This window comes from Candoia aspera, chromosome 4 (assembly GCF_035149785.1).
Source record: "Candoia aspera isolate rCanAsp1 chromosome 4, rCanAsp1.hap2, whole genome shotgun sequence".
NCBI lineage: Eukaryota > Metazoa > Chordata > Lepidosauria > Squamata > Boidae > Candoia > Candoia aspera.
Window position 1 is genome coordinate 105,407,277 of NC_086156.1, and position 24,615 is coordinate 105,431,891.

The 24,615-nt window shown below is 42.2% G+C and overlaps 3 protein-coding genes across 3 annotated transcripts; all 3 read left to right on the top strand.

Annotated features, from left to right (window-relative positions):
* The first annotated feature begins 6,450 nt into the window (after positions 1–6,450).
* LOC134497435 (olfactory receptor 4N5-like) lies at positions 6,451–7,365 on the top strand. Its single transcript, XM_063303094.1, has one exon. It carries the CDS (start codon positions 6,451–6,453, stop codon positions 7,363–7,365), a length of 915 nt encoding a protein of 304 aa, XP_063159164.1.
* A 4,078-nt stretch (positions 7,366–11,443) lies between these two features.
* Positions 11,444–12,370, top strand: LOC134497436 (olfactory receptor 4N5-like). Its single transcript, XM_063303095.1, has one exon. It carries the CDS (start codon positions 11,444–11,446, stop codon positions 12,368–12,370), a length of 927 nt encoding a protein of 308 aa, XP_063159165.1.
* An 11,198-nt stretch (positions 12,371–23,568) lies between these two features.
* LOC134496871 (olfactory receptor 4K1-like) lies at positions 23,569–24,615 on the top strand. Its single transcript, XM_063302586.1, has one exon. It carries the CDS (start codon positions 23,569–23,571, stop codon positions 24,613–24,615), a length of 1,047 nt encoding a protein of 348 aa, XP_063158656.1.

Below are 24,615 nucleotides of genomic sequence, written 5' to 3' on the forward strand. Positions count from 1 at the left end.
TCAGGCAGCCTGTTCTATAATTTGGTGGACTGTAATTCCAGTAGTCATTTAAGATCTGTGAAACTGTATAGTCTGAGCAAGAGAATGACATTTCAGACTCAAAAAGACGTAAAAGCACAATGGATGGAGATTATGGGATCTGAATTCCAATTCACCTGAATGCCACAGATAAAAAAGTAATTGTAATAATACTTTGATTCCTAAATAAAATAAGCCTCCTCTGGGTCAAGCTCCATTTCTGGAGACCACATAATACATCCATGTCATTCTTCTTGAGAGCAACACAGAACTGGTTTATTACTGCCTTCTTTGGGGGTGTTTGATTAACTTTCCAATGTACTGTAGGTCTTCGATTTCTTGCTGAATCTCCCATCAAGGTATTAACTAGATTCACCACTGCTTACTTTTTTGAGATTGGCCAATTGGAACTTTGTGACTATGTACAGATTTCTGTGGACTAAATGCAGTATCAATATTGAATAAATACCCCGTACCGTTAATCAAAGACATGTTAGCACATCTGGCGAAGGGGAAAATATTCTCCAAGTTAGATCTGAGGGAGGCATATTTCCGAATTCGCATACGGGAGGGGGATGAATGGAAAACTGCTTTCAATTGCCCTCTGGGCTCTTTCCAGTATAAAGTGTTACCTTTTGGGTTGGCGGGAGCGCCTGGGGTCTTTATGCAACTGATCAATGAGGTCTTGCATGACCATTTGTTCAAAGGGGTCTTGGTGTATTTGGATGATGTGTTGATTTATACTGAAACCAGGGAGGAACATGAAAAACTGGTGAGACAAGTGCTCAGCAAGCTGAGGAAGGCTCAACTGTATGCTAAGCTATCCAAATGTGCATTTCATAAGTCTCAAATTGACTATCTGGGTTACAGAATTTCTGACAAGGGTATTGAGATGGATCCAGCTAAGATTCAAGCCATCCTGGAATGGGAGCGGCCATGTACGCGTAGGCAGCTCCAGAGTTTCCTGGGGTTCGCTAACTATTATCAGCAATTTATCCAGGGGTTTGCTGAGATAGCATTGCCCCTCACTGAGTTACTCAAAACAAAAGGGTTGGGTGATACCCAAAGGGTAAAAAACCCTGGGGCGTTGCTTAAATGGACGCCTGCATGCCAGGTGGCTTTTGACAAACTTAAACAGCTATTCACTGCTGAACCCATTCTGCAACATCCCGATCCAACCAAACCTTTTGTGGTTCAAGTGGATGCCTCTGACTTTTCCACTGGAGCACTCCTGCTGCAGGCAGATGAGTCGGGGTGTCTCAAGCCCTGTGCTTACCTATCCCATAAATTTTCTGAGACAGAAAGGCAGTGGCATGTTTGGGAGAAAGAAGCTTTTGCAATTAAGGCTGCTTTAGACACTTGGCACCACTTATTGGAAGGGGCTACACACCCTTTTGAGGTTTGGACTGATCACAAGAACCTTGAAGCGCTCAGTGCACTGCGGAAGCTCAGCCCAAAGCAAATCAGGTGGGCTCAATTCTTCAGTCGTTTTGATTTCAAGCTAAAGTTTATTCCGGGAAAGAAAAACTTCCTAGCTGATGCCCTGTCCTGCTTGCCCCAGGATTCAAGCTCTGTGCCTGACGTGGTGGGCACAGTGTGGACTGAACCCCAATTGGGTATGGCAGCGGTGACTCGCAGCCAGACTCATGCACAGCAGCCCGTTTCACTTTCACCCCATGCAAGAAGTTTGCCAATTCCCTCTGACTTGCAACAACAGTTTCTCTCCAAATTGAAATCTGACACTTGGTTGCAAGCGAATATGAACAATGTTACTTTTGACCAGGGCTTTGCTTGGAAGCACGACCGTCTCTATGTCCCTGATGATTTGCGCAAGGACATTTTGCTCCGTTCCCATGATGATAAAGTGGCTGGTCACTTTGGGTTTGTGAAAACACTCCATTTGGTGCGGCGCCAGTTCTGGTGGCCCACACTCAGGCGTGATGTCAAAGACTACGCCGCCTCCTGCCCAGTGTGCGCCAGGTCCAAAAGGAAGGTTGGTAAGCCCCAAGGGTTGTTGCAACCAGTGGCCAGTCCCTCTCACCCCTGGGAGGAAATTTCTATGGATTTTATCGTGGATTTGCCTCCGAGCCAGAGGAAAACTGTGATTTGGGTTGTAAAAGACTATTTCTCAAAACAAGCCCATTTCATTCCGTGTGCTTCTATTCCCTCCGCTCAACAGCTGGCCCGCCTCTTCCTTGTACACGTGTACAGGCTCCACGGGAGCCCCGCCTGTTTGGTGACTGACAGAGGCACACAATTTACTTCCCAGTTTTGGTGGGCTTTCATGAAATTGGTGGGCACTAAACAAGCATTGTCCACTGCGTCGCATCCTGAGACTGACGGATCTACAGAGGCACTTAATTCCACACTGGAGCAATATTTGCGTGCTTTTGTTAATTATCAGCAGGACAATTGGGTCGATCTCCTACCCTTTGCTGAGGTCGCCTACAACAACGTGGTACATCAAAGCACTGGGCAAGTCCCTTTCCATACCGTATTTGGCTGGGATTTTGTTCCCATTCCTGAGCTGTCTCGACCAACGTCTCCTCCCTCGTCCCCTACGGATTGGGCAGCACATTTGGGGGACTCCTGGCCCAAAATCCAACAGGCTCTTGTAGATGCCCAGGCTGCCTATAAATGCCACACAGATGCCAAGCGGGCGCCACAGCCAACTTTCAAAGTCGGGGATAAAGTCTATCTTTCCACCAAGTTTATCAAATCCCCACAGCCCTCTAAGAAGTTGGCACCCAAGTTTGTGGGTCCTTTCCCCATTGTGGACCAAATTAATCCCGTTACCTTCAAGTTGGATTTGCCACATAATCTTAAACATTTGCACCCCGTTTTTCATTGCAGCCTACTCAAGCCTTTCCACCAGTTGGATTGCTGGCATCCACACCCTGCACCTCCTGCGCCCATTATGATTGATGGTCAGCAGCACTTTGAAGTCAAGGAAATTCTTGATTCACAGCGGCTTCGTTATATACTGCAGTATCTCGTCCGTTGGAAACATTTCCCTCATCCTGAGTGGGTTGCTGCTCGCGATGTTCACTCCCCTCTTTTAACTGCCCATTTTCATACTGCTTATCCTGCTAAGCCTGCTCCGTAGTTTGGTTTGTTTCGTTTGTTTAAGGGGGGTGGTATGTCATGTTCATCGTTCCAATGGTCTGGATACATTGTAACATTTTGCATGTCAATTTCCTGATCCGTGTCTGTCATTTGCTGGGAGAGGAATTTCAGCCGGGCTGTACTCTCCTTCATGTTGCTGAGGAATGTATGTTTGGGTTATGGCATGTGTTCAAGGTTACTTTCCCAGGCCGATCTGTACGGTTACCAACACCTGGGAGGGGGTGGTTGCTATGGTGGGGCAAGGGGCGGGATCGGGTTTGAAGCGAGGGTTTTTAGTTTGTATTTGGCGCGCTTTTGGTCATTCTCAGCTTTCTTTGTATTTGCATACTATTCTTTCAACAAATCAGTTTTCATTAAGAATCTGCTTGTGAGGCTGAGTATGTCAGAATAGGCAACCATTACAACCACACAAATTTGGAGAGGGACTCATAGCCACAACATGAGTGTGGTCATATCAGACACCTAGGTGGATTTAGCTTTGGAGTTTTTCTTCATTCTATACCATGAATATAACTATTTTAGGGCTTACACAGTTTTCACATATTCCCTAGGTCCTACCTCAAAATGGTTGAAACTAGTGTCAGTTTCAACAATCCTGGTGAGGAGGAGCCCCTGATTCTGCAAAACCAGCTGCTGGATCAGGCACACAGCTGAATGATAGCAGTTGCAACCAGGAGATCCTGTCTGTCTCCTTGACATTTCAATAACTACATCATGCATAGTGTCTCCATCATCACGTTTTCTTCTCCCACCTAGTCCTTCCTTCCATTTTGATATACCTGTTTGCTGTGGGGAGGGGAAAGTGGGAATCGGGCATTGGTTAGTAATAGGAATCATAAAAAATGGAAATCAAATCCATGAATCAAACAAGTCAAGAAATAAAGATTGTTTGGCTTTGTCCTCAAGTGGGGACATCACCTTTTAGGGTCTGCCCAATTCTTCCCCCAGCTTAAAAATAGGGCATCTTAAAAAGAAGTATCCATATTGCTTCTTGTACTAGCAATATGAGAAAAGTCCCTGACAACTGTTTTGAGAAACAGGGCTCCTGATGGAAATAGGTAGACTTTCTGAAGCCAGCACCCTCTTGATTGGTTGGACTAAAAATCCCCATCATCTCCCCTCTGCATGAAGAGATGAGCCCTGTAATTTAAGACACCTGGAGACTATCTGCTTGGGAAAATCCTGTCTAATGAATAAACTTAATGCAGAATTGATTTTCAAAAAAAGTTTGCCTGGTGTGAGCTTTTTAATAAGGTCCTTGGAGACCTGTAGAAGGAATCATACACTAGGGCCCAGTTTATCCAGGGACACCCATAGTCTTCTGGCTTTCTTAAAGAAGTAATATACTTGTGGATATCAATGGTTACTTGATACTTAGAGCAGGAGCAGAAGCGGTAATGGCCATCTTACCCATCCTTCCCTTTCCTCTCTTCCCCCAATGCATCCAACTGCCCGCCTCACCCACAATTGCTACTAGCCCTAGGAAGAAATGTGAGCAAGAGGCAATAGGGCAAGAGTTTCAGGGGCTGAATTCATTCCTATAATTAGCCCCCAATAGTGGCCCAACTCTGCCTTCTGACCTTTAATACTTTCTTTTCTTGTATTTCTCTTCTTTCTCCCATTACAGAAGAATGGATTGCTTTATTGAAACTACTTCCAATTTCCTATTTAAGTTCACATAGAAACATTCATTCCTTTCAACCTTGTTGATGGGGGATTTAAGATGACATAGATTTTCATGAGACAGAAATGCAATGGACAGAAAGCACCTCATAGAACCTGGGCATGTTTAACACTGGATTAACGATTTTTGATCTCCACATTCAGGAAAGAATACCCAATGCTTTGGTTTTTGTAAAATAGGTTTACTAGTTTTTGTCTGTCTCCATATGAATAGAGAGATAGATACTTAGATGTTTCTGGAGCTTCTGCTATTACAGTGTTGAAATAGAAAATTGATTTTGAGTTCAGAATTTTTTTTGCTGAAATAGATGCAACTAATGGGAGAAAACAGGCACTGCTAAAGCAGGCAGTCAAGAACAATATCTAAAATTCTACCCCACCCAAGAATGTATACTCACTCCCAGCTAACATCACAAATCTCCCATTCCAAATTCCATGTTTGCATCTCAGCCTTTCACTTCAGTTCCACTGCAAATCTCATTCTAACGGAAGGATGGATGGATGGATGGATGGATGGATGGATGGATGGATGGAAGGGAGGGAGGGAGGGAGGGAGACTCCCAACTATGAAGAGGATATATTTTGTTCTCAGTCCTACTGATGACTGTTGAAACATGGTCCAGGATCGCTAGCAAATTTAACAGAGAAATGACGAACCAATAATCATAATATAATTCCTACTAGAGGTTGCATTGTAGGAAACAAACAAAGTGAAAAAGAGAAGGTCAGGAGCAACATCTGAAAAGAGTTAAAGTAAGGCTTGATGTACTACTATTTTTAACAATGGTTTTATCTGCTGATGTGATTCTATTTGCTATTTCCATGTGCACTGCTGTTGTTTGGTAGTTTAGTTTGTGTTTCAAAGGTTGCTCTAATTCACTTAATGAGTAGGGTAGCTTTTTATTTATAGGGGTGGCCTGAAAAGCAGGCAACACATTTATTCAGTGAAGGAATGAATATATTTTATATAAAACTGAGAATGTCCATAGGGCACAATGGCTTTGAAAGATCTCTTCCTCCAGATAAATCCTGTGTGTAGACCCTCAAAAGATGTGTTGGATATTAGGTGCCTCCCTCTTTCAGAACTTGTAAACTCACTTTCAACTCTTCGTTTTGAAGAGTAAATGAACCATGACTCTTTATTGTAGGCAAAAAGAAAACCTTCCCAAGTTGGGGCTTTGCTATAAACAATGAGCCAATTCAAAGTCTTTCACCACAACAAACATTGGGTCCAACCTGTCCTGTTCAGAAGTCTCCTTGTTACAATAAGCTAGTTTTGAAATGAATCTGACATCACCTCCAGGAAATCTGAAACATCAGCTGGCCCAGACAGAGGAAAAATAAACGTCTTAGGTAGACCAGTGGCCACTTGTTTTCCAACCAGCTATTTTAAAGGCTGCATGTATGACCATATATAGAAATAGAAAACAAAGGACTTGTAGCACAATCATACATGGGCTGCAAACTGCAAGAAAAAAATGAACAGTAAAGAAATATTAACTTTTCCTGCCATCTAGTGATTGTCTAGATTTTTGCATACAAGATAGGGAAGACTTCATTGTTACAAATTTCCTCCTATTTAACATTCCCATCATTATTCCACTACAGGGATACACTATAAGGATGGACTCAGGCAACCATACAGAGTTTTTTCTTCAGGGATTATCAGAGACCTGGGAACTGCAAGTCTTATTCTGTGTTCTCCTCTTGATCTTCTATGTCATCATTCTTCCTGGGAATATCCTCATCATTGTGACTATTTTGAAAGACCCCCAATTGGGATCCCCCATGTTTTTCTTCTTGGCCAACCTGGCTTTGATGGACATTTGCTACAGCTGTGTCACCCCTCCAAAGATGATAGCCAACCTCTTCTCTGGATACAAAACCATCTCTTTCAAAGGTTGCCTGACACAGCTTTTTTTCATCCACTTTCTAGGTGGAGCTGAAATCAATCTCCTTATTTCCATGGCACTGGATCGGTATGTGGCTATCTGTCACCCATTACATTATGTGACTGTAATTACCAAGCCAGCTTTCTGGGTTTTAGTGGTGGTTTCATGGGCTGGAGGATTCATACATTCCATAATTCAGGTCATTCTCATCTTCCCACTCCCTTTCTGTGGTCCCAATAAACTAGATAACTTCTTCTGTGATATCACCCAAATAATCAGGTTAGCTTGTACCAATACCTACACTCTAGAATTTGTAATGTTTATCAACAGTGGCCTTGTAACCATTGGATGCTTCATCCTTCTTCTCATATCCTATGGTGTACTGCTGATCAAAGTAAGGACGAGTGCCAGCCAAGGGAAGAGCAAAGCATCTTCTACTTGCATCACTCACATTATCATCATTTTCATCATGTTTGTTCCAGCCATTTACATCTACTGTCATCCCTTCCATGACTTTCCCTTTGACAAAATGGTGGCCTTTCTCCACACCGTGGTTTTCCCTTTGATGAACCCTATGATTTACACACTGAGGAATAAGGAAGTCAAAGTTGCCATGTGGAGACTGCTGAAGAACTATAGCATTTAGTGGGAGAAGTAAAAGCAATTTATTTTTACTGGTATATTGTTTAATCTCCTTGTATTGGACTACATAGCAATTCAGTAGTATCTACAAAGTAACTGTCAACTTCTGAGATAATGTCTAACACTGACATGTAATTCTATTTTTTTAAAATAAATAAAAGTCAAATACTGCCTTCTTTGATAATGTGATTTTCTGGTATGAACATTTATTGCAAACTCCCACATTCATTTACTGTTTTTTATATGCCTGGTTACTCATACCAGCTCATTTGATCATGTACCTAATACCAACACAGTATGTAAACAGATACTCTCATAATTTTCAGCCTCATCAACAAAGAGAAACCCAATTTTGGATTATTAGACCATGTATTGATTGCCATAAGTCTAAGGCAATAGTTTCCCAGCCTGGACAACTCCCAGGACTTTAGTTGCCACCATTCTCAAAAATCACCATGCTGGCTAGACAATTATGGAAACTGAAGTTCACATATTGAGAAGCTGCCCAGGCCAAAAACTACTGACCTAATGTAACACCTGCAAAAACAGCTCTTTAAAAAAATTCTGATGCAATACAAATGGAATAATTTTCCAATATTCAAGGGATACTTTGTTGGGGTTTTGTATGGAAGACAGAGCTGTACAAATGTACACAAAACATCCCTACTAGGGTTACAGGTATATGTGTGAACTATACCATGGTTTGCAAAAAGTGGATTTGATTTAGGCATTTGGCTTTGTATCATATTACTCTGTTACACACTAGAGGCTAACGAGCCATGCAAATTTTAATATGGAATTATTTTTCAGCAAATTAAACATATACCCAGATTTACAAATGTGTTGAAACACAGATCTGTTGAAATGTGTTCCAAATCACCAATCCTTAGCAAATGTTCATTTGAATCATCATAATACTTCTCACTCATTGGCCAGAGCCAATGAATATTAGTACTCCTTTTTTGTTGTTATCTGATGAAATCAGAGGCTCAATATGTGGTAATGAGGAATTCCCAGAATTGTGAAATCACATTGGAATTTTATTTTGATACATTAGAGTTACAGCCTTGGATGAAAAGTATCCATCCAACTGTTCATTTCCAAAACTGAACCATGATTTGAGTGGTCTACTGATAGGTGGGGCTTGGGATATTTGTCCCCACTACTTCCCTAAAAAGACACTGATCCTTCTGGATAATTTTCTAAAGTTTTGAATTTTTTTCTCTTGAGAAAGTCAGTCCTCTTAATTTGTTGGCTGGAACCAGAGATTCAACAAGAAAGAAGAGCTGGATTGCTCTTAACAGCAATTAGAATATTAATTTGGTCCAATATACTGCAACTTTGAAATTCATGGGTTGGGGGTTCCTGGCTTCATACAGAGAATAACCACAAAGACTGCAGGACCCAATCAGTTGAGGACAATCCTTGTCTTTGAGACCAATTGGAAGGGCTCCCAACAAAGATCATCCCTGTTACGGAAGCATCCATGATCTTTTGGACCTGGATGGATATTTACCAACTGCGCGAATAACCACATATATGTCAACGAATATTTGTTTTTGTACCCCAGCCATGTTTTGCTCCACATAACCACCAGTTGCCACTTAGAGCAGCTCCCATTAACTATCACAATGAAATTAAAATAGAATCAAAGCAGAATTAAAATTATATTTTAATAAAGCCAGTCAAAACAATGAAGATGACAAAGAGAAATCTAAGTTAGACTAACCAAGGGAAAGGAGAGAAGGTCCCATAATTTTCTAGCAGCCTCAGAACTGTCATCTTAAGGCATCTGGACAACGTCATATTGAAGAAAGCTGATAAAGAGGTAATCTTGCTCTCTCTATCAAAAACATGATCAGATGCCTCCTAGGAAATTCCAAACGGGGGCATATTAGAAGTCACCATGCATTGCTGGTTTTTCTTCTATCTACAAAAGGTGGAATCAGACAGGAAGAAAATGTTGAGAGTGCCAAATATGCAACTTATTATGAGTACTTTGTTCAGAATACTTGGGGCTGCAGACTTGAAAGTAAGAAATGAGATGACAGATGCAAAGCAGATTACCTATCATACATTTTTTATTCACGCCCTTGAAGGAGCTCTATATTGAAAAAAAATGTGGGGCTAACCTTTTAATTCAGCCCTGGGGTAGGAGGAGCAATGGAAAGGGTTATACTGCAAGGTGTACTTTCTCACCTCTTCACCTCTCATTCTCTTAGGAGCGAAGCAATATAGGGATGAAAAGCCTTCCGCTGCCCCAAGGGCTTCCCAACCTTTGAAGGGGAGAAGGGTAAATAGCAGCTACATCACAGACTTTCAGCTTCTCTCTCTCTCTCTCTCTCTCTCTCTCTCTCTCTCTCTCTCTCTTGCTCATCACTTTCCTCCTGGCTCCCTTGTACAAAAGAAGAAGGTTGCCCAAGAAGACTGGTGTAAGGACGGAATGGAATTAATGCTGGTTGGATTCACATTCCTAAACTTGTACTTTGATAGAAGAATCAATCGTCTCAAGGCAAGACTGCCTGCCTGCCTGCCTGCCTTCTCAAAATATACATTTTTATCTGAATGGTTGAGTATTCACTACTTTTACCCTACTGTATTTTATTGTATTTTATCTCACCATAGTATATTTTATCTAATCTTACTGTATTTTAGCTGTTTTATGGTATCATATTTTATATTTTATATCTTATAGTGGCTGATGCCCAACTTTCTGATATGGCCATTTGACTAATCAATAAAGTTAGTCATTCATTCACTACTTTTAACAAACCGAAAGATAAATTAACATCTTTATACGTTTCAGTGGGGGGGGGGGGTTCTGCACCTTGCCTGATGTTGCTTAATCTAAAAAGAAGGACCATCTGGTTATGTGTGTAGGCATTTCTGTAATGGAGGAAATCTGTAAAAAGGAATGCATTTAATGACGGAAGCCAATTGTCTATATATGTCTATATGTCTATATGTCTCTCTCTCTCTCTCTATATATATATATATATATATTCTATGTAATTCTGACCTTTGTTTTCTGGGAAAGCTCTAGTTTTGCAGCTTGCTAATTCTGTTTCACTGCCCTATGCTTATGGGCATCTGTGTTTGTATACTGGAATATTTGATTCAACTGATTGTGCAATCACTGTGTGCATCCATGGAAATTAAAACAGTTAATAGAAGCAAGCAAGGACCTCTATAGCAGACATCAAACAATCAGAGGACATTTGTCACCTCATTATTCCAGGTACGGCCTGGCTCTAGGTGGGTCACTCATTCAGATGAGCATTTTCAGACCTCATGAGACCCCCATTGCAAATTACTAATGAGAAAATGTTTTGCAGCTATGAAGAGATTTCTTACTGTGACTAATAGCAAGAAATCATCCTGAGCTATTAGTCAACTGACTCCTTAACAGTAGACTTGAGAAAACAATAATAATTTATTTTGTAGACTGGTCAGAATGGGAATAGAAAATAAGTAAAGACATAAGAAGAAAAGGGAAAATAAGATTTAATACAGTAGATTTAAAATTAAAGGATGCTACTTAAAAATTATTTTTTACTACGTTTAAAAAAATCACAAGCAAGTTTTGGCTGAGTAAATATGCAGAAATTCAAAACTGTCCTGTGCACAGCTTTCAAAATGTCACTGCTTGGAAGCCCATTTCTTAATGATTTTGGTAGATGAAACAAGTTGTGTTACAATCAATAAAACTTGTTAAATTAGTCAATCATTCTGAGGAACTGGGATGTCTTCCCATAGGTTAAATAGTTTTAAAACACAGGTTTGCAGCTGAACTTCATTCATGAGGGAGAGCAATCTGTCCTGTTATTCTGACAAAGGTATATGCCTGTTATACTTCTTTTCAAATATGGTTTAAATTTGGTTACTGACTTCCAAAAAATAGCAATTAGTCCTGATACCCTTAAACGCTGCATCGTAGTGGGAAATTCAACCCACCTTTCTTGTTACAAGGCATGCAACTGACTCAGTGAAAAAAGAAGCTGCATAAAAAGTGATTTTGAGAAAGGTACTACATTGTTTAATGTTCCTTAAATTATTCCACTGCAGGGAAAAGAATTGTAATGATGGAACTAAGCAATCATACTACAGTGACTGAATTTCTTCTTCAGGGATTATCGGAGATCTGGGAACTACAATTGTTCCTTTGTATCCTTCTCCTGCTCTTCTATCTTATCATCCTACCTGGGAACATTCTCATCATTGTGACAATTTGCAGTGACTCTCATCTGGGATCCCCCATGTTCTTCTTCTTAGCCAATCTAGCTTTGATGGACATCTGCTACAGCTGCATCACGCCTCCAAAGATCATAGTCAATTTCATTTCTAGCAGCAAAACCATCTCCTTCCAAGGTTGCATGGCTCAGATCTTTTTCATTCATCTTCTCGGTGCAGCTGAGATGATCCTTCTTATTGCCATGAGCTTTGATAGGTATGTAGCCATCTGCCACCCTTTGCACTACGTCACTGTTATGACCAGGGAACTTTGCTGGGTCTTTGTGTTAGGTTCATGGGCAGGAGGTTTCATACACACTATGATCCAAGTCATCCTAATTAATCCATTGCCTTTCTGTGGTCCCAATGAATTGGAAAACTTCTTCTGTGATATCACTCATATCATTAAACTGGCTTGCATCAATACTGACACTTTAGAGTTCATCATGTTTGTCAACAGTGGCCTTTTAACCACTGGATGCTTCATCCTCCTCCTCATCTCCTACTGGGTACTACTGATCAAGGTGAGGATGGGCTCCAGCATAGGAAAGAGCAAAGCTTCCTCTACCTGCATCACCCACATCATCATCATTTTCATCATGTTTGGCCCAGCTATTTACATCTACTGCCGTCCCTTACAGAATGGTCTCTTTGACAAGATGGTGGCCTTTTATCATACTGTGGTTTTTCCTTTGATGAATCCCATTATCTATACACTGAGGAACAAAGAGATTAAAGCTGCCATCCACAGACTGCTTGCGAGATACAACATTTTTTGAGGAAAAGGAAGAAAATCAGGACATTTTAGTACACAATAACTACCTGTAGAGATGCCACACAGTAAGGCTGTGCAGTGCTTTGGATTCAGATCTGAAAATGTGCCTTGGGGCATGTGGAGGCCCTAACATAGTACCTGCCTGCAACTCTTTAAAGGGGCCTCTACTTTTCATGGCACCTTTTGCAGAAGCTCCAAAGTACTTTTTTGGAATTGAAGATGAAGTACGACATAGTCATTTATAGAGTAATTGTGTATGTTTTATGGGATTTCATGGATGAGAGCTGGTTTAGCATAGTGGTTAAGGTACTGGATTAGGAGTGGGGAGACCCAAGTTCTAGTCTTCCCTTAGGCATGGAAGCCAGCTGAGTGACTTTGGGCCAGTCCTTCTCTTTCAGCCCTAAACAACATCAAGCTCTGTGACAAACTGGCTGAATAACAAAGTGTTTGATGCATCGTGCATTCTTAGCCTTGCTGTGAGATCTCGGCAGTCCAGTACAAACGAACAGACCTTGTACCATGCAGACAAGTGGAAAGGAGAAGAAGAAAAAGACTGACTATATTAACAGATTTATACAGTATATATCAAAGAGGGGGGGGGGGTTGGCACTTTGCACGAAGTTGCTTGTCTTGAAAGGGAATAGCATGATGGAGATGGATGGATGGATGGATGGATGGATACTTTTCAACAATTTCAGTGAGACTGAACCTGTTCAGGAAAGGGAAGAGCTAAATCTGGTTACTGGAAGGACCACACCTGTCTACTAGTGGACTCAACTAGAGTCAGCCCAACCAGTGCAGAAAAAAAGAAAAAGAAGAGAACAGAAAGAGAAAAAGGAATAACTTCCGACTCCTTTTACAACAGATATGTAAAACTTACATTAAACTCTTACTCTAAGGTTACAACATAACATCAGTTTTTTCCATTGTCAACTCATATCATTAATCATCAAATCCGTATATCATAATTTCATTCTTTTCTGTTTCATGAAAAAAGTCCAAAAGGGGCTTCCAAAAAAATTAGTTAATGTCTTTTCTCTAATCAAAGCTGTCAGTTTTGCCAATTTTACCATCCATTCTTCCATTGTATTCTAATATCGAGTTCCACCTTTGAGCATATAAAAGTCTTGCTGCGGTTATCATACAGTATATAAAAACAAAGTTCCATATGATTTTTTCCAATTGTTTTTCCATCAGTCCCAAAAGAAGGTCTCTGGTTTTGATTGTATATTAATCTTTAAAATCTTCTGGATTAATATATGTATTTGTGTCCAAAATTTTTTAGTTTTTTACATGTCCACTAAAGATGATAAAAAGTCCCTTCTTGTTGTTTACATTTCCAACAAATATTTGAAGTCCCATTATACATTTTTGACAATCTTTCCAGTGATAAATACCACCAACACATCATTTTATAAACATTATCTTTAAGGTATATAATAATGGTAATAATTAAGGTATATAATAATGTAAATTTCAGCCCTCTCATCCACGTTTTCCCATTGTTCCATTTATATATTATACCCAACACTTTTAGCCCACTTTGTCATACAATCTTTAACTTGTTCATCCTCAGTTTCAAATCTCAACAAAAACTTATACTTTTTAGCAATAAGACGTTCATCATTAGTGTACAACTTGATTTCAAATTCAGTTTTATCACGTTCAAAACCAAAAAAAGGTTTTGAAATCAGAGCTTTTCTGAATGTCTGATGCCAGGATTTTTTTGGTTTTTTATTTATATATTAATAACCTTTTTATATCATTATGTTTTGCTTGTTATTATGAGTAGCTGAGAGTCTGTTCTGATTGCAGCAGGATATAAATGTAATAGATAAACAGACAGACAGACAGACAAATAAGCACTTCTAGCAAAGGACATAACTTGGGTTTCTAGTGGACCTGTGTGGCTGAGAAATAGCAAAAGAGCAAAATCCTCTGGAGTCAGGGAAGGTTTTTCAAGAATGGGTGGACCACTGCCTTCTTGAAAGGTGCCCAAGCACTCCCTTGGGCAAAGATGCATTCACTTTCCACTGGATCCACCTAGTCAATACTTTCTTCCATATAGTGACAATACAGATCACCCTATATTTTGATTTTCTTTTTCTGGGAACATACGGGAACACACATGCTCTGGGTACCTCTTTCGTGCACCCCCAAACATGTAGCAAGGCAAGCTCCAGCTTCATCCTACCCCAACAGTGCTGGGAAGAGCTAGCTCTTCAAGGACTTTCAGAAGGCAAGGAGTGTGTGGGGCTGCCAGATCTCAGGAGGGAAAGGTTTTCCACAGGGCACGGGCAGGACAGCCCCATGTACTGTATTGCAGTAGTCAGGAAGTGGGCAAGGCCTCTCGATCCAGGAATAGCCACAAATGGAACATGAGATGGATCTGTACAAAGGCCTCCTAGCCACAGCTTCCACCTGCTTCTTGAGCAGGAGCCACAAGTCCAGAAGGACCTCCAAATTGCACACCAGCTCTATCCAGGGAACAAAGATGATATATCACTGGTGCAATCTGATCTAAGGCCCTAGTTGCATAGTCATTCCAAGCTGTACCCAAGTTCTCGGCCAAACCATGCTCCAGAGCCTCTGGAAAAACCCAAGCTTCTTCTGAAACTCAATTGGGTCCATCAGTTGCCTGAGGCAGGCTAATCAAAAAGGCCCCAACTCCCTGCAGTGGGGGTTGCTTGGAGAACTCCAGAGCCAAGGGAGCATGACCTGACTATGGCAAGGGGCTGATGTTAACATCCCCCAATCCCTGATCACTATGCCACTGTCTTGAGACAAACACCAGATCTAGCATATGACCTCCATTGTGGGTTGGCCCTCAATAAGTTGGTTCAGTTCCATGTTTGCCATGGTAGCCATGAACTCCTGAGCCATCTTTGACCCCTGGCCCAAAGAATGCAGGTTGAATTCCCCCAGGATCATAAGCCCGTGCAACTCCACTGCCAACTTGGTGTAACAGTATGTGGGAAAGACCTTGGGAGATGGAGGGAAGAGATGCTGGCTAGGGAACAATCAGATAAGAGAAGGCGTAGCCCACAGCTGCATAATGGGAAGAGAAAGAGACTCAGAAAGGACCCTCCCTAACTTCTCAGACTGTAAAAGAGATGGCAGGAGATTTGTACTTTCAGATGTGCAAGTTTCTGTTAATGTAGCCTTACAATAAAGTAGTATTAGCTCATCTGGTTTTGTTTCCTGTCTGGTCTGCCTGGGAAGGCTGACACTTGGCAACGGAGTCAAGGAGCTTGGGCAGCGATGCTGCTACACTGCAGGGAGGGAGGTAAGTGAGCAAAGTCCCAACTGATCTCTGTTGTTCAACTTCACAAAGAGTGTCTCACATCTGGCCATGTCTGGGGCAGGGCCCCTGAAGGCTATCAGTAGCTCCCAGATAACAATGGCCATGTCCCCACCTCTGGCCCAGAGTTGTGGCTAGGGCCACACTCGAAAAACAGGAGGGCATATTTCAGAAAGGAGAAGCCCTCCCTCTGTACCCAAACAGGTTTCAGTGATGCAAGTCAGGGTGGCTCTCTCATCCACAATCAAGTTGTGGATGGGAGAGACTTTACTGAAGGCTGATCTGGCATTAACTAGCAGCAGGGTCCAGAGACCAGGTCCTGGGACTGAGTACAAGGGGCCAGAATAAGGTATCAGTCTTAAACAGCAAGGCTGTCTTCCCTGAGAGTGGCCAGCCCCTTCTCCCACCATACCTCCCCATGTCCATCACCATCACAATGTCTACCCTTGCCATCCCCCCAAAAAACAGGTCTTCTCTGAGGATGAAATACTGTAAAGCATTATTCCATGCCCCAGTTCCCAACTCTGATTTGGACCCAGTGGCCAAGTTCAGTTTATCTACAGCACACAGTGACTGCAGTTGATGATCAGTGTCTAGCTACGAATAAAAAATGTACAAACATCATATTTCTGATTCTCCATGTGCATAAATTGTTACCAGTCTGTGAGCTAGATCAAAGTTTGCTGTTTCTCTTTTTCCTCATCTGACCCCAGAGGTTGTCTGAACCATCTCTGACATTCAGTGCTAATGTTTTAATAAGGTCCCTTGAGAAGTCTGGTGCTTCCATCTTGGTCTCTGGAGCTGCTACCAAAGACTTGTTCTCTGGAGTTGCAAGAGAGAAAACAAAGTATTCATTCAGCTCTTTTCTCTGGTCCTCTTCCCCTGAAAAAGGAAAATGAGATGTGATTAGATGTCCTTCCTTCCTTCCTTCCTTCCTTCCTTCCTTCCTTCCTTCCTTCCTTCCTTCCTTCCTTCCTTCCTTCCTTCCTTCCTTCCTTCCTTCCTTCCTGTTTGGTTTCTATCCCACATTTCATTGAGGAGCTCAAAAGTGTTCCCTCCTCTTTTCCCCCACAAGAGTCCTGTATGGTAGGTTGGGCTGAAAGAGGATAACTGGCCCAAAGTCACTTAGCTCACTTCCATACTTAAAGGTCTCCCCACTCCTAGTCCAACACCTTTAACTATTACACCACACTGACTCATTTCCTGACTCTTACATGTCCAGGGAGGACTTGCACATCTGCTTTTCCCATCTGTTTTACTCTCCTGCCATTTTCCACCATCATCATCCCCCTACAAACACACAAACATACACACACAATCAAAAGAGAAACCCAACCTTGAGAATACCTTGAGTACTTTTGAGAACAGTTACACCATACTTTCCTTGGTGGCCAAGATATTTTTTTAACTAACTCCCTTGGAGGAGATAAAACACCAAGGAATGGCTGTCTGCTTCTGCTTCCAGAATTATTAGCAGTTCTTTTTTGATTCTGTTCCCTCCTGATTTGCTATTCCTCAATTCATTCTGCTGCTGTGCAGGTATCTCATTTATTCTCACACTTAAAGAGAAGGGTTTTGAGCAGTTCCATCTGGGCTAAGCAGAGCTTTAGGTGAAGTTGCTACAGCAATTCTCAAAGAACTTCTGTTGGTGTTTGCAGGTGGGTAAAAATTTGGAATGAGCTGAAGGGACCGTTCCACTTCCAGCAAAAGACAAGCATGAGACTATCTTGTGTGCCCACAACATCTTCCTTGAACCTGTGAGATTCATGTAATATTTAGACTCGCTCACTGAGGATTTTGGTTTTCCTGTTCTTCCTTCATTCTCCTTTATTTTTTGGGTCAGGCCTTTTCTGATATAACCTAAGAAGAAGGACAATCATTTTTTATTGATCTGTAAGCTATTCTGGATGTCCTTCTGGGTGGAGTGCAAGGTACTATAAATGCTTGAAATAACCTAACATAATGAATATATCTAAACTCTCTAGAGATAGAAAGAAGTGGAGATGAAGAAAGAGATACAAAAACAGATGGACAAAGAAAAAAAATTAAGTAGTTTCTGGATTCCAGAAAAATTAATCGATAATCATTAATTTGCCTTCTACTTTTACAATAGCACTGATATGAACATAATATACAACCTCTGGGCTTGTGTGAAGTATTGCAATCGACCCAATATTACCCTCAAGCCTCAGTTATCTACCTTTTTGTAGCAGCTTTTTCAAGAGTAGCCAGGACTCAGTTAAGCTGTTCACATGTAATTTCTATCTGGAAGAAGTCTAGCACAATTGTAAACTGCTGGCTCTGCATGTCTGTGTGGGAACATGTGTCTCCCTTCAAGTGATGGGAAATAATAGGGTGAGGGGTGATGTACTATGTGGGAACTGAGCTGAGAAGAATATGTAACCCTACAGGGAAAAGATTTGTAGCCTATGACATCCATTTCCAACCTGTTGCATTGCAGGCAACTGACTTATCCATGGAGTTTCTGGCACAGGGTAATCATTGCTCTTTGATAGTGTAGAGTTATTTCTCTGCCCTTGGAAGACAATCATGCCCTCCAGAGGTTATGGGTTCTGCTCCCATCAATCTCTAAGAGTCCTGAAAGGGGAAACCTGTAAACAAAAATTTAACTTAAAATCCTTGGTAATGGGGACAATGAAGAAGAGATGGCCCACAGCCCCAAGGTGAAAGCTACTCTGGAATATATACCCAGTTTAGCCCCTATTGTTGCAGGAGTGAGAAGGCGGGAAACCCTTCTAAGAAAACATGAATACTTGTGGTTGGTTGATTCAAAGTGTGCTTTAAAGGGCCAGATGGTTCTTGTCATCATCATCATCATCATCAGGAATTCTTTTAACCCTGAGCCTAGAAAACCAAATATGTAACTCTGTTTCATATAGAGGAGCAGGAGAAGAGGAATAGTTGAGAAAACCTGGCTAAAGCCACAATAGGAGCTAGGAAGAATATGTAACCCTTCAGGGAAAAGATGTGTAGACAACCTTATCTCCAGGTTTTTTCGAGCTCCTGTGTTAATTCAATTATATCAGTATTCTGTCCAAGGTCAAAGAATTTTAAAATGATTGGGGGATTTTTGTGATGGGGACATCCCATATTATTCCTCTTGGCAACTAGCGTGCAAGTGAGATTGAGAAAGGGATAGATTCACGCTACCCTCTCCAATCAGCATCACGGCTGAGCAAGGATTTGAAGTAGACTTCCGCTCTGATAGACAGAAGGCTACTTTCTCCCTCTGTGAAACTACCCTTTCAAGGACTTCCAGCCTATGACATCCCAGAAGGGTAGTCAATCAGGGAGCCCTTCAAATGTCTTCCCAGGACTGTCCCAATCCAACAACAGCAAGAGGGACAAGAATCAGCAGTGGCATGAATGAAGTTCAGGTCTCCCTTCAACTAATGGAAAATAATAGGGTGAGGGCTGATGTAATGTGTGGGAACAAGTAGCCAGAAAAAGCCTTCCCTGCTTGGTATTCATCGGTTTGATCCTCATCTTGCCAGCTGCTTCTTGAATCTTATTTCAAGAAAGTGGAGGAAGTAAGGAAACGGTTAGCTAAAGGAAAAATCTCCTTTGAGTGGAGCTGAGCTTTGGATATATACTCATGACTTTATGGATATATCTTTAGTTTGCTTGGTAACAGTGAAGAAGTGGTTTGCAAATGCCTTTTTCCAGAATGTTTTTCCAACTTTCTGGTCCAGTCTACATACAATCCTGGGGTCCTGCTGGTGTCTTCTCCAAGGACTACCTGAGTTCAACCCTGCTTGCTGTTTTAGATCGGCCAAGACTGACTAGGTGCCCCTAACTAGCTAGGTGAGGAATGGGTTGCAAGGAGGAAAGGAAGAACGGCTCTCAAGCCTCGTTGTTGTTTATTCGTTTAGTCGCTTCCGACTCTTCGTGACTTCATGGACCAGCCCACGCCAGAGCTTCCTGTCGGTCGTCAACACCCCCAGCTCCCCCAGGGACAAGTCCGTCACCTCTAGAATATCATCCATCCATCTTGCCCTTGGTCGGCCCCTCTTCCTTTTGCCTTCCACTCTCCCTAGCATCAGCATCTTCTCCAGGGTGTCCTGTCTTCTCATTATGTGGCCAAAGTACTTCAGTTTTGCCTTTAATATCATTCCCTCAAATGAGCAGCCTGCCTTTATTTCCTGGAGGATGGACTGGTTTGATCTTCTTGCAGTCCAAGGCACTCTCAGGATTTTCCTCCAGTACCACAGTTCAAAAGCATCAATCTTCCTTCGCTCAGCCTTCCTTATGGTCCAGCTCTCACAGTCATATGTTACTACGGGGAACACCATTGCTTTAACTATGTGGACCTTTGTTGTCAGTATGATGTCTCTGCTCTTGGCTATTTTATCGAGATTTGTCATTGCTCTTCTCCCAAGGATTAAGCGTCTTCTGATTTCCTGACTGCAGTCAGCATCTGCAGTAATCTTCGCACCTAGAAATACAAAGTCTTTCACTGCTTCTACATTTTCTCCCTCTATTTGCCAGTTATCAATCAAGCTGGTTGCCATAATCTTGGTTTTTTTGAGGTTTAGCTGCAAGCCAGCTTTTGCACTTTCTTCTTTCACCTTCATCATAAGGCTCCTCAGTTCCTCTTTGCTTTCAGCCATCAAAGTGGTATCATCTGCATATCTGAGATTGTTAATGTTTCCTCCAGCGCTTTTAACTCCAGCCTTGGATTCCTCAAGCCCAGCATGTCGCATGATGTGTTCTGCGTACAAGTTGAATAGGTAGGGTGAGAGTATACAGCCCTGCTGTACTCCTTTCCCAATCTTAAACCAGTCCATTGTTCCGTGGTCTGTTCTTACTGTTGCTACTTGGTCGTTATACAGATTCCTCAGGAGGCAGACAAGATGACTTGGTATCTCCATACCGCTAAGAACTTGCCACAATTTGTTATGGTCCACACAGTCAAAGGCTTTAGAATAGTCAATAAAACAGAAATAGATGTTTTTCTGAAACTCCCTGGCTTTTTCCATTATCCAGTGAATATTGGCAATTTGGTCCCTAGTTCCCCTGCCTTTTCTAAACTCAGCTTGTACATCTGGCAATTCTCGCTCCATGAATTGCTGAAGTCTGCCTTGCAGGATCTTGAGCATTACCGTACTGGCATGCGAAATGAGTGCCACTGTTTGATAGTTTGAACATTCTTTTTTGTTTCCCTTTTTTGGTATGGGGATATAAGTTGATTTTTTCCAATCTGATGGCCATTCTTGTGTTTTCCAAATTTGCTGGCATATAGCATGCATTACCTTGACAGCATCATCTTGCAAGATTTTGAACAGTTCAGCTGGGATGCCGTCGTCTCCTGCTGCCTTGTTATTAGCAATGCTTCTTAAGGCCCATTCAACCTCACTCTTCAGGATGTCTGGCTCTAGCTCACTGACCACACTGTCAAAGCTATCCCCGATATTGTTATCCTTCCTATACAGGTCTTCTGTATATTCTTGCCACCTTTTCTTGATCTCTTCTTCTTCTGTTAGGTCCTTGCCATCTTTGTTTTCAATCATGCCCATTTTTGCCTGGAATTTACCTCCGATGTTTCTAATTTTCTGGAAGAGGTCTCTTGTCCTTCCTCTTCTATTGTCTTCTTCCACTTCCGCGCATTGCTTGTTTAAAAATAATTCCTTATCTCTTCTGGCTAACCTCTGGAATTTTGCATTTGATTGGGCATATCTCCCCCTATCACTGTTGCCTTTTGCTTTCCTTCTTTCTTGGGCTACTTCTAGTGTCTCAGCAGACAGCCATTTTGCCTTCTTGGTTTTCTCTTTCTTTGGGATGTATTTTGTTGCCGCCTCCTGAACAATGCTGCCAACTTCTGTCCAGAGTTCTTCTGGGACCCTCTCTACTAAGTCCAGTCCCTTAAATCGATTCTTCACCTCCACTGCATATTCCTTAGGAATATTAGTGAGCTCATATCTAGCTGATCTGTGGGTCTTCCCTAATCTCTTTAGTCTGATCCTAAATTGTGCAAGAAGAAGTTTGTGATCTGAACTACAGTCAGCTCCAGGTCTTGTTTTTACCGACTGTACAGATGTCCACTACCTTTAGCTGCAAAGGATGTAGTCAATCTGATTTCAGTGTTGTCCATCTGGTGAAGTCCATGTATAAAGCCATCTCTTAGGTTGCTGGAAGAGAGTGTTTGTTATGCAGAGTGAATTGTCTTGGCAAAATTCTATCAGCCTATGTCCTGCTTCGTTTTGTTCTCCCAGGCCATGCTTACCTGTAATTCCAGGTGTCATTTGACTGCCCACCTTAGCATTCCAGTCTCCTGTGATGAAAAGAACGTCTCTTTTAGGTGTGTTGTCCAGTAGGTGCTGCAGATCCTCATAGAACTGCTCTACTTCAGCTTCTTCAGCATCTGTGGTTGGGGCATATATTTGGATCACTGTGATGTTAGCTGGCTTGCCCTGAATTCAAATTGAGATCATTCTATCGTTTTTTGGATTGTAAGCACTGGTTTAGCCACTTTACTATTAATTATGAAGGCTACTCCATTTCTTCTGTGGTCCTCTTGTCCACAGTAGTAGATCTGGTGGTCGTTTGATGTGAAGTGGCCCATTCCAGTCCATTTCAGTTCACTGATGCCCAAAAGGTCTATTTTTAATCTTGACATCTCACCAATAACCACATCCAATTTGCCCTGGCTCATAGATCTTACATTCCAGGTTCCAATGGTGTGTTGATCCTTAGAACATCGGATTCGCCGTTCACCACCAGCACTGTCGGCCGCTAGCTGTCCTTTCGGCTTTGAGCTAGCTGCGTCATCACGTCTGGGGCTAGTTGAACTCATCCTCTGTTCCTCCCCAGTAGCATTTTGACCATCTTCCGACCTGGGGGTCTCATCTTCCGATGGTATACCGACATATCTCTGGTTGTACTGATCCATTTAGTTTTCACGGCAAGAATACTGGGGTGGGTTGCCATTACCTTCCCCAGGGATCGCATTTAGTCTGACCTCTCTGTCATGACCTTCCCGTCTTGGGTGGCCCTTCACGGTTTAGCTCGTGGCATCATTGAGGTGCTCAAGCTCCAGCACCACGACAAGGTAACGATCCTTTGCTGAAGTCTCAAGCCTTAGTTATCATTTTTTTAGTAGCTTTTTCAAGAGTAGTCAGGACTCAGTTATGCTGTTCACATGTAAATTTCCATCTGGAGGAAGTGTAGCCCAGTTGTAAACCACTGGCTTTGCATGTCATGTGCCCCAATTAAAGCATCTCTACTTAAAATGAGCAGGGACAAGATAAGGGAACATATTCTGAGGAGCAGTAGCATGTGTGAATACAAAGATCTGAGTTCTGTGGATAAATAGAGACCCAGTGGTAAAAGCATCAGGCTAGAACCAGGGAGACCCTGAGCTCCAGTCCTGCCTCAGGCACAAAGCCAGCTGGGTGATCTTGGGCTAGTCACCCTCTCTCAGTCCTAGGAAGAAGAAGGCAATGACAACCCCTTCGGAAATGAGTTTATATATTAAAGAGATAATTATATATAAATACCCTGTGAACAAGTCATGAGTTAGCTTCAGTATATACCACAGTATGATGGAACATAGTATAACTATGAGTTGTATAATTTCTGCTTACTCTCTTCAGTTCCTGTACAGAAAGGGTTAGAAAGTTTTTTCTGAATAGACAAAGACTAAATAATACAGGTTTTGGAGAATGGCCTGTTTCCCCATGTACACAAACCTATGAGCAGAAGTGCACAATCCACCTTGTGTTGAATGGAACTGAGAGGATGTGTAATGTCTGGATCACTAGGACAGATAAGAAGGCAGCTGATCCACAAATCAACTTTGACTTGACTTCATCTGTGTTGGAAGTAGCTCATTCATGGTCTGTTTTCCCCTCCCAATTTTCTCACTGATAGGTAAGAAGTGGATGGCATGGAGAAACAAGACTACAGTGACCGAATTTGTTTTGCTGGGCCTCTCTCCATCTTGGGAAATGCAGCTGTTCTTGTTTACCTTCTTCCTCCTCCTTTATGCAGTAACGCTCTTCAGCAACATCTTCATCGTCTTGGTGATTTCAAAGAACCACCACCTTTTTAACTCGCCCATGTTCTTTCTGTTGAGTCATCTGGCTTTCCTAGATATCTGCTTGGCCTCCTTTGCAACCCCCAGGGCTCTCCTTGGTTTCCTTACCCAGTGTCAAACTATCTCCTTCCAGAGCTGCATGACACAAATCTTCTTCCTTCACTTCTTTGGAGGCACCGAGATGTTTTTGCTAATAGTTATGGCCTATGATCGATACATGGCCATCTGTCACCCTCTCCACTATGCCTCAGTCATGAGCCGGCACCACTGCATGGGATTTGTGCTAGCCTCTTGGGCTGGTGGACTTCTCCACACCAGTGTGCAGTTGGGCTTCACCATAAGTGCGCCATTCTGTGGACCCAATCAGGTAGACAACTTCTTCTGCGATATCCCCTTGATCATCAAGTTAGCCTGTGTGGACCCCTACCCCTTAGAGGTCATGATGGTGACCAACAGTGGCATCTTATCATTGGTGTGCTTTGTGGCATTGCTTGTCTCCTATGGACTCATACTCTCCACAGTTCATTCCAGACACCACTCTGAGGGGTCCTCTAAGGCTTTCTCCACATGTACCTCACATCTCATGGTGCTCATCATGTACTTTGGGCCTTGCATATTCATTTACGTGCGTCCACATACCCGTTTCATGTTTGACAAAGTGATTTCTGTCTTCTATACAACAGTTACCCCTTTTCTCAATCCTGCAATCTATGCTCTGAAGAATAAGGAGATGACAGCTGCCATGGGGAAGTTGGTGGCAAGACATTCAGGACAGGTCTCTGCACAAGTTCGTGCTAATCCAGCAGGAAGACTTTCCTGGTGGAGACACACGAGGAGGTGGTGTCCACGCAGGACAGTGTTGAACTCTGTGTCATTGTTACAAATGGTATAA

Coding starts and splice junctions, on each gene's coding strand:
- LOC134497435 (XM_063303094.1), top strand. CDS start 6,451: ATGGACTCAGGCAACCATACAGAGTTTTTTCTTCAGGGATTATCAGAG.
- LOC134497436 (XM_063303095.1), top strand. CDS start 11,444: ATGGAACTAAGCAATCATACTACAGTGACTGAATTTCTTCTTCAGGGA.
- LOC134496871 (XM_063302586.1), top strand. CDS start 23,569: ATGGCATGGAGAAACAAGACTACAGTGACCGAATTTGTTTTGCTGGGC.